The sequence below is a fragment of the Nerophis lumbriciformis genome, linkage group LG05, assembly GCF_033978685.3.
Source record: "Nerophis lumbriciformis linkage group LG05, RoL_Nlum_v2.1, whole genome shotgun sequence".
Classification (NCBI taxonomy): Eukaryota; Metazoa; Chordata; class Actinopteri; order Syngnathiformes; family Syngnathidae; genus Nerophis; species Nerophis lumbriciformis.
In genome coordinates, this window is record NC_084552.2 from 13265049 (window position 1) to 13282155 (window position 17107).

The 17107-nt window shown below is 36.8% G+C and overlaps 2 protein-coding genes across 2 annotated transcripts in view; both read left to right on the forward strand.

Moving 5' to 3' along the window:
- The window catches only part of osbpl8 (oxysterol binding protein-like 8), a 1018260-nt gene that overhangs the window by 613626 nt on the left and 387527 nt on the right, over positions 1-17107 (forward strand). The gene's annotated exons all lie outside the window — the stretch shown is intronic.
- The window catches only part of e2f7 (E2F transcription factor 7), a 42010-nt gene that overhangs the window by 9940 nt on the left and 14963 nt on the right, over positions 1-17107 (forward strand). Inside the window, 1 exon segment of the mRNA XM_072913145.1 lies at positions 9470-9625. Coding sequence (XP_072769246.1) covers positions 9470-9625 — 156 coding nt within the window.

Genomic DNA, 17107 nt, shown 5'->3' on the forward strand with positions numbered 1-17107 from the left:
AAAAGGTTGTCATAAACTTTAATTCTTAAAAAAAAAAAAAATACAAAAGAAAACAGATGTTTATGCATTATGTAAATGTATTCAGTTATAAATATTCATTCACTTTCTTCTTTCCTTCACGGATCTAAACTTTACCGCTGCCGCCCCAAAATCAAAGTTCTCTGGCTGACGAGGACCACTGACACATGTCATCTCTGCATACTCTACTACAGGGGTGCGCACACTTTTTCTGCAGGCGAGCTACTTTTCAATTGATCAAGTCGTGGGGATCTACCTCATTCATATATATAATTTATATTTACTTATTTATGAAATATATGTTTTTGTTAACAAGTTAAAGGTGTTTAATGATAATGCAAGCATGTTTAACACATATAGTTAATATTGTTAAAAAATTGAAAGGTGTTTAATGATAATACAAGAATGTTTAATACATATAGTTAATATTGTTAACAAGTTAAAGGTGTTTAATGATAATACAAGCATGTTTAACACATAGTTAATATTGTTAATAAATTAAAGGTGTTTAATGATAATACAAGAATGTTTAATACATATAGTTAATATTGTTAATAAATTAAAGGTGTTTAATGATAATACAAGAATGTTTAATACATATAGTTAATATTGTTAACAAGTTAAAGGTGTTTAATGATAATACAAGAATTTTTAATACATATAGTTAATATCGTTAACAACTTAAAGGTGTTTAAAGATAATACAAGCATGTTTAACACATATAGTTAATATTGTTAACAAGTTAAAGGTGTTTAATGATAATACAAGCATGTTTAACACATAGTTAATATTGTTAACAAGTTAAAGGTGTTTAAAGATAATACAAGCATATTTAACACATATAGTTAATATTGTTAATAAGTTAAAGGTGTTTAATGATAATACAAGCATGTTTAACACATATAGTTAATATTGTTAACAAGTTAAAGGTGTTTAAAGATAATACAAGCATGTTTAACACATATAGTTAATATTGTTAATAAGTTAAAGGTGTTTAAAGATAATACAAGCATGTTTAACACATATAGATTCCTTTCTTTCATGAAGACAAGAATATAAGTTGGTGTATTACCTGATTCTGATGACTTGCATTGATTGGAATCAGACAGTGGTGCTGATAACGTCCGCATTTTCGAATGGAGGAGAAAAAAAGTCCTCCTTTCTGTCCAATACCACATGAAAGTGGTTGGTTTTTGGCATCTTATTTGTCCAGCTTCCGTACTCCTTTGTATACACTTTACAAGAAATACATTGTCGGCAAACTCCGTAGCTTGCTAGCTTGTGCACGCCAGCTTTCTGAGACTCTTATTTTGTTAGCGCAACTGTGCAGTCGGTCTTTGGAGTTTTGACGACAGGTACGGCGCCAGAATCTGTTGAAATAAAGTGTTTCTCGCTTTCCAGTCGGTAATTTTAATGAGCTGGCAGCAGCCAGCGTCATCTCAGAAGACCCTCGGGTGCCGTGAATGTCAATCAAGTGACGAAAGTGACGTCATAGTGAAGATTTATGATCGCTCATTTTTAGGACTATTTTTTTAATGCCTGGCTGGTGATCGACTGACACACCCTCCGAGATCGACCGGTAGCTCGCGATCGACGTAATGAGCACCCCTGGTCTACTAGAATACCCTTATGGGCATTACATATATCAAAATCAAGTACCGTATTTTTCGGACTATAAGTCGCAGTTTTTTTCATAGTTTGGCCGGGCTCCAGTGCGACTTATATATGGTTTTTTCCTTTTTTCTTATGCATTTTCGGCAGGTGCGACTTATACTCCGAAAAATACGGTACCTACTGTGCTGTTTACTTGTTGAAATACCCTTTTTGAGAGCAAATATCTACCCAAATGACTACTTTGCTGCTGCAAAAAATAGATTTGAAGGGTATTTCAACAAGTAAACAGTACAGTAGGTACCGTATTTTTCAGACTATAAGTCTCCGTTTTTTTCATAGTTTGGCCGGGGGTGCGACTTATACTCAGGAGCGACTTATGTGTGAAATTATTAACACATTATTGTAAAATATCAAATAATATTATTTATCTCATTCACGTAAGAGACTAGACGTATAAGATTTCATGGGATTTAGCGATTAGGAGTGACAGATTGTTTGGTAAACGTATAGCATGTTCTATATGTTATAGTTATTTGAATGACTCTTACCATAATATGTTACGTTAACATACCAGTTGGTTATTTATGCCTCATATAACGTACACTTATTCAGCCTGTTGTTCACTATTCTTTATTTATTTTAAATTGCCTTTCAAATGTCTATTCTTGGTGTTGGCTTTTATCAAATAAATTTCCCCCAAAAATGCGACTTATACTCCAGTGCGACTTATATATGTTTTTTTCCTTCTTTATTATGCATTTTCGGCCGGTGCGACTTATACTCCGAAAAATACGGTGCTTGATTTTGATATATGTAATGTCCATAAGGGTATTTTAGTCAAATATGCAGAGATAAGATGTGTCAATTGTCATGACTTGGTCCTGGGGTTTAGTTTTTCTCGAAGGCAACGGAAAGTTGGCTCGGGCGAGACGGGAATGAAGGTACATTTTTATTTAAACACTATAAATACAAAACAAGGAAGTAAACAAAAGGCGCGCACAATGGCGGAGAACAAACTATGAAACCAAACACTTGCACAAAGGCAAAAAACTATGAACAACAAAAAAACACTAACTGTGGCAATAATAAACAAAACTTAATTGGCATGGACAAAAAGGAGCAGCGTGAACGATGGACATGAAAAAAGAGTCATAAATGTGGGGATGTCACCAGAAAGACAAACTGAAAAACAATGAACTTAAATACTACAGACATGATTAACGAAAACAGGTGCGTGACTCAAAACGTGAAACAGGTGCGTGACGTGACAGGTGAAAACTAATGGGTTGCTATGGTGACAAACAAGAGTGCACAATGAGTCCAAACGTGGAACAGGTGAAACTAATGGGTAATCATGGAAACAAGACAAGGGAGTGAAAAGCCAGAAACTAAAGAGTCCAATAACTAATCAAAACATGACTAAGACAAAACATGATTACACAGACATGAGAGTCAATATCAAAATATTACTTGAAATTAGAGATGTCCGATAATATCGGACTGCCGATATTATCGACCGATAAATGCTTTAAAATGTAATATCGGAAATTATCGGTTTCGGTTTTGGTTTCAAAAAGTAAAATGTATGACTTTTTAAAACGCCGCTGAGTACACGGACATAGGGAGAAGTACAGAGCGCCAATAAACCTTAAAGGCACTGCCTTTGCGTGCCGGCCCAGTCACATAATATCTACGGCTTTTCACACACACAAGTGAATGGAAGGCATACTTGGTCGACAGCCATACAGGTCACACGGAGGGTGGCCGTATAAACAACTTTAATACTGTTACAAATATGCGCCACACTGTGAACCCACACCAAACAAGAATGACAAACACATTTCGGGAGAACATCCGCACCGTAACATAACATAAACACAACAGGACAAATACCCAGAACCCCTTGCAGCACTAACTCTTCCGCCCCCCACCTTAACCTCCTCATGCTCTCTCAGGGAGAGCATGTCCCAAATTCCAAGCTGCTGTTTTGAGGCATGTTATAAAAAAAAAGAAGCACTTTGTGACTTCAATAATAAATATGGCAGTGCCATGTTGGCATTTTTTTCCCCATAACTTGAGTTGATTTATTTTGGAAAACCTTGTTACATTGTTTAATGCATCCAGCGGGGCATCACAGCAAAATTAGGCATAATAATGTGTTAATTCCACGACCGTATATATCGGTATCGGTTGATATCGGAATCGGTAATTAAGAGTTGGACAATATCGGATATCGGCAAAAAAGCCATTATCGGACATCTCTTCTTCAAATACATTTTTGGCATCAGCAAAGTGGTCGTTTGGGTAGATTTTAGCTTTGTAAAGAGTATTTCAAGTACAGTAGGTACCGTATTTTTCGGAGTATAAGTCGCACCGGAGTATAAGTCGCACCTGCCGAAAATGCATAATAAAAAAGGAAAAAAACATATAAGTCGCACTGGCCAAACTATGAAAAAAACTGCGACTTATAGTCCGAAAAATACGGTACTTGATTTTGATATATGTAATGCTCATAAGGGTATTCCAGTAAAATATGCGTGTGTAAATATCAAAATATTGCGTTGAATCACTTTTTGTCAGGCAATATTACATTTAATGTACATTTTACATAAATGAACACTTTATAAATATTGATTATGTGCACTTAGAAAGAACAGTTACAATTATATGTATGTTCCAAACAGTCCTTTAAATCTCATTAATGCCACAGAAAAGGCAAACTGTCATTTTCCGGGCATGGTAGAATCTTAAATAATGTCAAACATGTAGCGTTACAATAACCACGGGGATAAAGTGTTTGTCTCACACCTAGTAATTCACTGTGGACAGACGAAGCCAAGCAATGCAGGTTTAGCGAGCGGTGCGCGCTCCCGCCAAGGAAATACATTTTTGGCAGGCAATCACATTTTGGCACAACACCGGCAAATATAAACAAAACACCGGCGGAAATAGATAATCAATAAAAAAAAACAAACAAGCAAACCGGAGTTTTGACCCGGTTTGCGGGTGAAAATGTGGACTCGTCAGACCACAAAACACATTTCCAGTTTGCATCAGTCCATCTTAAAAGAGCTCGGTCCCAGCGAAGCCGGCGGCGTTTCTGGGTGTTGTTGATAAATGGCTTTCGCTTTGCATAGTAGAGTTTTAACTTGCACTTACAGATGTAGCGACAGATTGTAGTTACTGACAGTGGTTTTCTGAAGTGTTCCCGAGCCCATGTGGTGATATCCTTTACACACTGATGTCGCTTTTTGATGCAGTACCGCCTGAGGGATCGAAGGTCACGGGCATTCAATGTTGGTTTTCAGCCTTGCTGCTTACGTGCAGTGATTTTTCCAGATTCTCTGAACCTTTTGATGATATTACAGAGCGTAGATGGTGAAATCCCTAAATTCCTTGCAATAGCTGCTTGGGAAAGGTTGTTTTTAAAAAATTTGCTCAGGCATTTGTTGACAAAGTGGTGACCCTCACCCCATCCTTGTTTGTGAATGACTGAGCACTTCATGGAAGCTTCTTTTATACCCAATCATGGCACCCACCTGTTCCCAATTAGCCTGTTCACCTGTGGGATGTTCCAAATAAGTGTTTGATGAGCATTTATCAACTTTCTCAGTCTTTTTTGCCACTTGTGCCAGCTTTTTTTAAACATGTTGCAGGCATCAAATTCCAAATGAGCTCATATGTGCAAAAAATAACAAAGTTCTCCAATTTGAATGTCAAATATCTTGTCTTTGCAGTCTATTCAATTGAATTTGCAAATCATTATATTCTGTTTTTATTTACGATTTACCGTATTTTCCGCACTATAAGGCGCACCGGATTATTAGCCGCACCTTCTATGAATTACATATTTCATAATTTTGTCCACCAATAAGCCGCCCCGGACTAAAAGCCGCGCCTACGCTGCGCTAAAGTGAATGTCAAAAAAACGCTGCGCTAAAGTGAATGTCAAAAAAACAGTCAGATAGTTCAGTCAAACTTTAATAATATATTGAAAACCAGCGTTCTAACAACTCTGTCCCAAAATGTACGCAAATGTGCAATCACAAACATAGTAAAATTCAAAATGGTGTAGAGCAATAGTAACATAATGTTGCTCGAACGTTAATGTCACAACACACAAAATAAACATAGCGCTCACCTTCTGAAGTTATTCTTCATTCGTAAATCCTTCGAATTCTTCGTCTTCGGTGTCCGAATTGAAAAGTTGGGCGAATACGGGATCCAAAATGGCCGGTTCCGTCTCGTCGAAGTCACCGGAGTCAGTGTCACTGTTGTCCAGCAGTTCTGTGAATCCTGCCTTCCGGAAAGGTCGGACCACAGTTGTGACCGAAACTATCTGCCCAGGCATTTACGATCCACTGGCAGATGTTGGCGTATGTCGACCGGCGCTATCTGCCCGTCTTAGTGAAGGTGTGTTCGCCTTCGGAGCTGTGTGAAAAAAGCCACACGGCCTCTTCGCGTAAACTTCCCTTAACCACTCGCTCATCTTTTCTTCATCCATCCATCCCTTCGAGTTAGCTTTTATGATGACGCCGGCTGGAAAGGTCTCTTTTGGATGGGTGGAAGTTAGCATGGCAAGCTAGAACCACAGTGAAGGATGACTTCTCATTCCCTGTGGAGCGAATATTCACCGTACGTGCTCCCGTTCCACAGTGCGGTTCAGTTGCTGTGAAATACGGTAGTAATCCGTGTGCGGATGGAGAGATTGCGTCTTTTTATGAACCGGATCGTTTTGTAGGAGCCATTTTGTGGTCTTTACAGATGTAAACAGGAAATGAAACGTACGGTGATATCCGCGCGTTTTTTCTTCTTCTTCCGGGGGCGGGTGAAGCGCTTCCTGTTCTATGGGGGCGGGTGAAGCGCTTCCTGTTCTATGGGGGCGAGTGCTTTCCTTGGCGGTTGCTTGCGTAGAAGAAGAAGCGCTTCCTGTTCTACCGGGAAAAAAGATGGCGGCTGTTTACCGAAGTTGCGAGACCGAAACTTTATGAAAATGAATCGTAATAAAGCGCACCGGGTTATTAGGCGCACTGTCAGCTTTTGAGAAAAATTGTGGTTTTTAGGTGCGCCTTATAGTGCGGAAAATACGGTACACAACATGCCAACGTCACTGGTTTGTAGAATACTGTAAACAAAAAAAACATAATAAATAAAACAACCAACCTGTAGATTGGGGCGGCATAGCTCAGTTGGTAGAATGGCCGTGCCAGCAACTTGAGGGTTCCAGGTTCGATTCCCGCCTCCGCCATCCAAGTTCCTGCCGTTGTGTCCTTGAGCAAGACACTTGCTCCCAGTGCACCCACACTGGTTTAAATGTAATTTAGATATTGGTGTCACGGCGGGGTCTTTGCAGCTTACTACGAGGTTTGTTCTCCCGGGATGCGAACAGACTATTCCGGACATGGCTTGCAGGTAGGAATATATTTATTCATCTTCTCAAAACTCAAAGTACTACAAAAAACGCAAAACAAGGCGAAGTCACTAAACTAACACTTAGCATAAACTATAACAAGGAAAACTTACTAGCTGTGGCGTGAACAAAGAAAAACTTACGTATACAAGGCATGAAGCGAACACTTGGCATAAACTTGGAATCAGACATGAACCGAACAATGACGCCAGGCCGACTGACTGGCAAAGGCAGGCTTAAATAGTGTCTCTTGATTAGAGCCAGGTGAGTGCCCCGAACAACAGAGGCAGGTGAAAATCATCAGTAACCATGGTGACTAAACTCAGGAGGTGCACAAACATGAACTCAAGGAATCCAAAACAAACAGAAAACACAAAACATGATCCGGACCACGGATCACGACAATTGGGTTTCACTATGTAAAGCACTTTGAGTCTCTAGAGAAAAAAAAAAAAAAATAATAATAATAAATATATATATATATATATATATATATATATATATATATATATATGAAAAAACATGCACAGTAAATGAAACAAAAAACATTGTGTAAATGAAAAAAATATGAATGAATTAATGAATGATCTTTATTTGTCATTGTGCATGTACAGGTACAGGTCCAACGAAATTTAGGTTGCTTCCCTGAGGTGCTTTGCATTTAAAAAAAAGAAGGAACCACACAATATGCAGAAACAAACACAATATATACAATATGCAATATACAATATGGCCTAAGACCACTCTCAGAGGAAATGTAAAAAAAACGAGTCAGTATATATAATGAACAAACACATAAAAAATTGAAGAAGAAAAAAGTCAATTTCTACTACCTTATTTTTTGGACTATAAGTCGCAATTTTTTTCTCCAGTCCGACTTATATATGTTTTTTCCTTTTTTTATTGTGCATTTTCGGCAGGTACGACTTATACTCCGGTGCGACTTATACTCGGGTATTTGTTTGGAACGTAACGCGACCGTTAAAAGAGGGAACACTATATATATCAGTGTTTCCCACAGGACAGGCATCTATTTGTGGTGGTGTGGTCGAGGGGCGGGGGGTGGCGGCGGCAGCGGCGATGACCACGAAGAACGCGGAGTTGGAATATAATTACAACACTTTATGTACATATTTATATACAGATTTGAACAATTAGTTATTCACTGAAATATATTTATTAATTGTGGTTCCTACAAAAAATATATCTTATAAAATATAAAAGCTAAAATGTCTCTTAAAGCTCTGCCCCTTTAATTAGTGCATACATCATCTGTGTGAAGGAGTGAACATCCAACATTAGAATTTATTACTAACGAGCAGAAGCGCTCTATGTACAGTGCCGTCTAACTTTAAGCGGCAGCAGCTCAACACATGCAGGGTTCAACGTTAAGCTTTTTTTCTACTTGCCCGACTTCTCAAATCTACTTGCCCCAATATTTTTACTTGTCCTGCCTAGGTTTTTTTCTGGCTGTGTAGTGCTCATGGCTTATATCTTACTAAAATTATTATTATTATCTATAATTACATTTAAATAGCATTGCATACATGTAAAATTAAATGCTATTTCACATTATTTGACCAGTAGCAGTTACATCCATCTGAACAGGTCAGCCACCTGTTTAAAGCCCGATCACAGTTGAAATCTTGAAATGAAGGGCCTTTAATGGCCAAAACATTAACCTGGACAACATTTTAACAGCTGGTTGACTCAGATTTGATTCTATCTCACCTGGTAGAGCACCCGCTGCGGCGACCCAGTTCGATTCGCTTTGCTCAGCGTCAATCCCCCCTCTCCCGTCTCTCTCCAGCTGTCCTTTCAAAATAAATGCATTCAAATCCCGAAAATAAAAATTAAGAAAATCCGAGTCGGTGCTGCACACTGCACAGGTTCGGACCACTTTTGAACTTGTTTGCCAAGACGTCTTACCCTCGTATTTTGATCCGGTTGGTCCGTTTTTTTTTTTTAACTTTGTCGTCGTCATCTTTTTCTTCTTCTTCTGGCCCACCGGGTGAATTAAGTGCTATTGGCGGAGTTACAATGCATAGTAGGCTACCGCCACCTACTGCACCGGAATTGTAATTACAAGCAACATTCACAGACAGTCTCATTGCTTTTATGAGCGGCCGAGCGAGTCAAAAGCTGAAAAATCTATTTGTGGCGGACGTAATTCTTTCGTGGCGGGCCGCCACAAATAAATGAATGTGTGGGAAACAGTGTATATATAACGATATTGTTTTATCGCCCAGCCCTATGTATAATGAGTTCAAATGAAATATACGAAATCTCACATTTCAGATGGTGTTTGTATTGAATTATAACCCAGCATATGAAAAAGTGTATTATTGCTTATTTCATAGTTACTTTAATTAATACAGTATAATTGGTACTCCTGTATTTCATTTTTCATGCGTCTTTTGTTTGCAGCCGCCGGCAACAGGAAAGACAAGTCTCTGCGCATCATGAGTCAGAAGTTCGTCATGCTCTTCCTGGTGTCCAAGACCCAGACCGTCACCCTGGAAGCAGCGGCAAAGGTTCTCATCGAGGAAAGTCAGGACTCCTCCAGTCACAGCAAATACAAAAGTAAGATGTGGCCTCTCTTGTGGTTAAGGATGGGTACTGCATCCGGTACTTTTTTTTTTTGTGGCACCGACCCAATCATCGATTCACGTAAAGTCCAACGATGCCTTGTTACGGTACCTGGGTTTAGTTGCAGACTCTAACTCAGGATGCAATGATAGTCCCGGTAAAACTCCCGACGGTTAGTATTACTGTTCTAAATTTAAATGATGGTAAAACTACACTTTGACAAACTCGGACTGACTAACACCAGCTTAAATGCTAACATGAAATCAAGAGACATTAATGTCTTTCCCCACTAAAAAAAAAGGCCAAACTCATAAACATGTTACTGTCTGAGCAACTAAGATATTGAACATTAAAGTTGTGCTCTCTCAGAACAGAGTGATCGATCGGAGGAATACGAGATAGAGATGGTTGTGCGGTGCGTTCAAGGACCACTGAAAAGAGTAGGACAACCAAAGAGTAGAACGCCCGCCGGATATAATAGATAGGGATGGTGTGGCGCAGTGGAAGAATGGCCGTGCGCGACCCGAGGGTCCCTGGTTCAATCCCCACCTAGTACCAACCTTGTCATGTCCGTTGTGTCCTGAGCAAGACACTTCACCCTTGCTCCTGATGGGTGCTGGTTAGCGCCTTGCATGGCAGCTCCCTCCATCAGTGTGTGAATGTGTGTGTGAATGGGTAAATGTGGAAGTAGTGTCAAAGCGCTTTGAGTACCTTGAAGGTAGAAAAGCGCTATACAAGTACAACCCATTTATAGATTGTATTTGCAACTGACTTTTTCCCTCCATCCATTCTTCTACCACTTGTCCCTCTTGGGGTCACGGCGGTGAGGGGGCTGGAGCCTATCCCAGCTGCACTGGGGCGAAAGGCGGGGTAGACCCTGGACAAGTCGCCACCTCATGGCAGGGCCAACACAGATAGACAGACTTCATATGAATAAATCTGAAATCACGACAATACAAAACAATATTTAAAACGAAAGTTTAGCCATTTAAACAGATGATATACTAAGATTAAAACACTATCAGTGAATAATAATAATAATTAAAATAATAAGCATAATAAACCCAAAACATGAAAAATTGTGTGTCTATTTATTTTAGCTATTTGAAAAAAATCTAAGGATTTTAGTGTGTGTGTGTATATACACCGTATTTTCCGGACTATAGAGTGCACCGGTATATAAGCCGAACTCACTACATTTTGGAAGAAAGTAGTTTTTTCCCATATATTAGCCACACCGGACTATAAGTTGCAGATATATACGTTGTGAAATGAGTTATATACACAGAAATATTCTGTAAATGTTTATTAATTGTTTCCAAACGGTGTCTGTAACAGGGCAGTAAAACGGTTGATCAAACAAAACGGAAGTCACCGTCATGGACCCACAAGCTGCGCAAGCAGCTAAACAGACTCAATAACTCCACGGTGACGTTTTGGTGAATTCACTGAGGAATTTGTGAAACTGAAACATTACAAAAAGAACGCCATTGTAAGTTAATACAAACCCCGTTTCCATGATTTGCAAATCCTTTTCAACCCATATTCAGTTGAATGCACTACAAAGACAACATATTTGATGTTCAAACTCATAAACTTAATTTTTTTTTTTGCAAATAATAATTAACTTAGAATTTCATGACTGCAACATGTGCCAAAGTAGTTAGGAAAGGGCATGTTCACCACTGTGTTACATAGCCTTTCCTTTTAACAACACTCAGTAAATGTTTGAGAACTGAGGAGACACATTTTTTAAGCTTCTCAGGTGGAATTATTTCCCATTCTTGCTTGATGTACAGCTTAAGTTGTTCAACAGTCCGGGGGTCTCCGTTGGGGTATTTTAGGCTTCATAATGCACCACACATTTTCAATAGGAGACAGGTCTGGACTACAGGCAGGCCAGTCTAGTACCCGCACTCTTTTACTATGAAGCCACGTTGATGTAACACGTGGCTTGGCATTGTCTTGCTGAAATAAGCAGGGGCGTCCATGGTAACGTTGCTTGGATGGCAACATATGTTGCTCCAAAACCTGTATGTACCTTTCAGCATTAATGGCACCTTCACAGATGTGTAAGTTACCCATGTCTTGGGCACTAATACACCCCCATACCATCACAGACGTTGGCTTTTCAACTTTGCGCCTATAACAATCCGGATGGTTCTTTTCCTCTTTGGTCCGGAGGACACAACGTCCACAGTTTCCAAAAACAATTTGAAATGTGGACTCGTCAGACCACAGAACACTTTTCCACTTTGTATCAGTCCATCTTAAATGAGCTCAGGCCCAGCGAAGCCGACGGCGCTTCTGAGTGTTGTTGATAAACGGTTTTCGCCTTGCATAGGAGAGTTTTAACTTGCACTTACAGATGTAGCGACCAATTGTAGTTACTGACAGTGGGTTTCTGAAGTGTTCCTGAGCCCATGTGGTGATATCCTTTACACACTGATGTCGCTTGTTGATGCAGTACAGCCTGAGGGATCGAAGGTCACGGGCTTAGCTGCTTACGTGCAGTGATTTCTCCAGATTCTCTGAACCCTTTGATGATATTACGGACCGTAGATGGTGAAATCCCTAAATTCCTTGCAATGGCTGGTTGAGAAAGGTTTTTCTTAAACTGTTCAACAATTTGCTCATGCATTTGTTGACAAAGTGGTGACCCTCGCCCCATCCTTGTTTGTGAATGACTGAGCATTTCATGGAATCTACTTTTATACCCAATCATGGCACCCACCTGTTCCCAATTTGCCTGTTCACCTGTGGGATGTTCCAAATAAGTGTTTGATGAGCATCCCTCAACTTTATCAGTATTTATTGCCACCTTTCCCAACTTCTTTGTCACGTGTTGCTGGCATCAAATTCTAAAGTTAATGATTATTTGCAAAAAAAAAAAAAATGTTTATCAGTTTGAACATCAAATATGTTGTCTTTGTAGCATATTCAACTGAATATGGGTTGAAAATGATTTGCAAATCATTGCATTCCGTTTATATTTACATCTAACACAATTTCCCAACTCATATGGAGACGGGGTTTGTACAATAATTTTTTTTTAAAAGTACTTTTTAAGCACGTTCAACAACACCGCGATTATGAAAACTGTGATCATTTTGGTCATAATCAGTGTGATATAACATTTTCAAATTGTTACATCCCTCTCTCTTACACTTGGCTGTCACTCCAGCAGCACTGAGAGCAGATTCAGCCAGACTGTTACTAGGTTACATTGCAATTTTTAAAGTCCCCAAAGAAATCGACTCAGAAATGTGAAATTAAAACAAGCTACAACAATTGGACAGAAGTTATCATAATTAGCTAATTTTTCAAATGTCGCATTAAAGAAAATTGATGTTATTATTGAAAATGGGGGGGAAAAAATCGAAAGCAGTGAAAATTGGTACCGTTGAGCACCGGTATCTAGAAGTGGGAATCTTAGGCCACCTCACGATCTGATTAAATATTGATTATTGATGCATCTTTAATTCGTGAAAATTTAAGCAGTTTTAAATGTTTTGGTTTCACTAAATAAGCATTCTTAACTTGCAACTTTTAAAAACAGGGCATTTGTAATAAGATACAGTTCAATTAATTTGCATGACATATACGAAATAGTGTGCAAAACGGGAACATAAGTGCTCTAAATTAAGGAAAAACAGTGCACTTGTAAAAAGAAACAGTTAAATAAATTCCTTGACATTTATTAAATTAAAGGAAATGTGTGCAAAACTGGAAAAGAAGTGGTCTAAAATAAGGGAAAACAGTGCACTTGTACTAAGAAACAGTTAAATTAATTATCATGACATTTATTCAATTAAAGGAAATGTGTACAAAACGGGAACATAAGTGCCCTAAAATAAGGAAAAACAGTGCACTTGTAATAAGAAACAGTTAAATAAATTCCTTGACATTTATTAAATTAAAGGAAATGTGTGCAAAACTGGAATATAAGTGGTCTAAAATAAGGGAAAACAGTGCACTTGTAACAAGAAACAGTTAAATTAATTCCTAAGACATTTATTAAATTAATGGAAATGTGTGCAGAACTGGAATATAAGTGGTCTAAAATAAGGGAAAACAGTGCATTTGTTAAAAGAAACAGTTAAATTAATTCCTATTGCATTTATTAAATTAAAGGAAATGTGTCTTAAACGGAACATTAATGAAACATTAATTCTCATGACATTTATTCAATTAAAGGAAATGTGTACAAAACGGGAACATAAGTGCCCTAAAATAAGGAAAAACAGTGCACTTGTAATAAGAAACAGTTAAATTAATTCCTATTACATTCATTAAATTAAAGAAAATGTGTACAAAACTGGAATATAAGTGGTCTAAATTAAGGGAAAACAGTGCACTTGTAACAAGAAACAGTTAAATTAATTCCTAAGACATTTATTAAATTAATGGAAATGTGTGCAAAATGGGAACAAAAGTGCCCTAAAATAAGTAAAAACAGTGCACTTGTAATAAAAAACAGTTACATTAATTCCTATTACATTTATTAAATTAAAGGAAATGTGTCCAAAACGGGACATTAATGTAACATTAATTCTCATTACATACAAAACAGGAACATAAGTGCCCTAAAATAATTAAAAACTAGGGATGTCCGATAATGGCTTTTTGCCGATATCCGATATTCCGATATTGTCCAACTCTTTAATTACCGATACCGATATCAACCGATACCAATATATACAGTCGTGGAATTAACACATTAATATGCCTAATTTGGACAACCAGGTATGGTGAAGATAAGGTCCTTTTAAAAAAATAAAAAAATAAGATAAATAAATTAAAAACATTTTCTTGAATAAAAAAGAAAATAAAACAATATAAAAACAGTTACATAAAAACTAGTAATGAATAAAAATGAGTCAAATTAACTGTCATGTGTGCTTACGGACTGTATCCCTTGCAGACTGTATTGATATATATTGATATATAATGTAGGAACCAGAATATTAATAACAGAAAGAAACAACCCTTTTTTTTTGGGTTGGTGCACTAATTGTAAGTGTATCTTGTGTTTTTTATGTTGATTTAATAAAAATAAAAAATATAGATAAATAAATAAAACGATACCGATAATAATAAAAAACGATACCGATAATTTCCGATATTACATTTTAAAGCATTTATCGGCCGATAATATCGGCCTGCCGATATTATCGGACATCTCTAGTAAAAACAGTGCATTTATGACAAGAAACAGTTACATTAATTCCCAAGACATGTATTCAATTAAAGGAAATGTGTGCAAAACGGGAACATAAGTGCTCTAAAATATGGAAAAACAGTGCATTTGTTATAAGAAACAGTTAAATGAATTCCTATTACATTTATTAAATTAAAGGAAATGTGTCCAAAACAGAAACATAAGTGCCCTAAAATAAGTAAGTAAGTATTAAATTAAAGGAAATGTGTGCAAAACTGGAATATACGTGCTCAAAAATAAGGAAAAACAGTGCACTTGTAATAAGAAACAGTTAAATTAATTCTCATGACATTTATTCAATTAAAGGAAATGTGTGCAAAACTGGAACATGAGTGCTCTAAAATAAGGATTAAATGAATTCCTATTACATTTATTAAATTAAAGGAAATGTGTCCAAAACAGAAACATAAGTGCCCTAAAATAAGTAAGTAAGTATTAAATTAAAGGAAATGTGTGCAAAACTGGAATATACGTGCTCAAAAATAAGGAAAAACAGTGCACTTATAAAAAACAGTTAAAATAATTCCCATGACATTTATTACATTAAAAGAAATGTGTGCAAAACTGGAATATAAGTGATCTAAAATTAGGACAAACAGTGCACTTGTAATAAGAAACAGTTAAATTAATTCTTTGACATTTATTAAATTAAAGGAAATGTGTGCAAAACTGGAATATAAGTGCTCTAAAATAAGGACAAACAGTGCACCTGTATTAAGAAACAGTTACGGTATTTTTCGAAGTACAAGTCGCTCCGGAGTATAAGTCGCACCGGCCAAAAATGCATAATAAAGAAGGAAAAACACATATAAGTCGCACTGGAGTATAAGTCGCATTTTTGGGGGGAAATTTATTTGATAAAAGCCAACACCAAGAATAGACATTTGAAAGGCAATTTAAAATAAATAAAGAATAGTGAACAACAGGCTGAATAAGTGTACGTTATATGAGGCATAAATAACCAACTGGTATGTTAACGCAACATATTATGGTAAGAGTCATTCAAATAACTATAACATATAGAACATGCTATACTGACCGATACTGGCCTATTCTAATCGCTAAATCCCATGAAATCTTGTACGTCTATTCTCTTACGGGAATGAGCTAAATAATATTATTTGACATTTTACGGTAGTGTGTTAATAATTTCGCACATAAGTCGCTCCGGAGTATAAATCGCACCCCCGGCCAAACTATGTAAAAAACTGCAACTTATAGTCCGAAAAATACGGTAAATTAATTCCCAAGACATTTATTAAATTAATGGAAATGTATGCAAAACAGGAACATAAGTGCCCTAAAATAAGTAAAAACAGTGCATTTATAATAAGAAACAGTTAATTCCCAAGACATGTATTCAATTAAAGGAAATGTGTGCAAAACGGGAACATAAGTGCTCTAAAATATGGAAAAACAGTGCACTTGTAATGAGAAACAGTTAAAATAATTCCCATGACATTTATTACATTAAAGGAAATGTGTGCAAAACTGGAATATACAGGTAAGTGGTCTAAAATTAGGACAAACAGTGCTCGTGTAATAAGAAACAGTTAAATTAATTCCTTGACATTTATTAAATTAAAGGAAGTGTGTGCAAAACTGGAATATAAGTGGTCTAAAATAAGGAAAAACAGTGCATTTGTATTAAGAAACAGTTACATTAATTCCCATGACATTTATTAAATTAAAGGAAATGTGTGCAAAACGAGACCATAAGTTTTCTTGAATAAGGAAAAACAGTGCACTTGTAATAAGAAACAGGTAAATTAATTCCTATTACCGGTACATTTATTAAATTAAAGGAAATGTGTGCAAAATGGGAACATAAGTGCTCTAAAATAAGGAAAAACAGTGCATTTGATATACGAAACAGTTAAATTAATTCCTATTACATTTATTAAATTAAAGGAAATGTGTCCAAAACGGGAACATAAGTGCCCTAAAATAAGTAAGTAAGTATTCAATTAAAGGAAATGTGTGCTCTAGAATAAGGAAAAACAGTGCATTTGTAATAAGAAACAGTTAAATTAATTCTTGTGACATTTATTCAATTCAAGGAAATGTGAGCAAAATGTGAACATAAGTGGTCTAAAATAAGGAAAAACAGTGCACTTGTAATAAGAAACAGTTAAAATAATTCCCATGACATTTATTACATTAAAGGAAATGTGTGCAAAACTGGAATATACAGGTAAGTGGTCTAAAATTAGGACAAACAGTGCACGTTTAATAAGAAACAGTTAAATTAATTC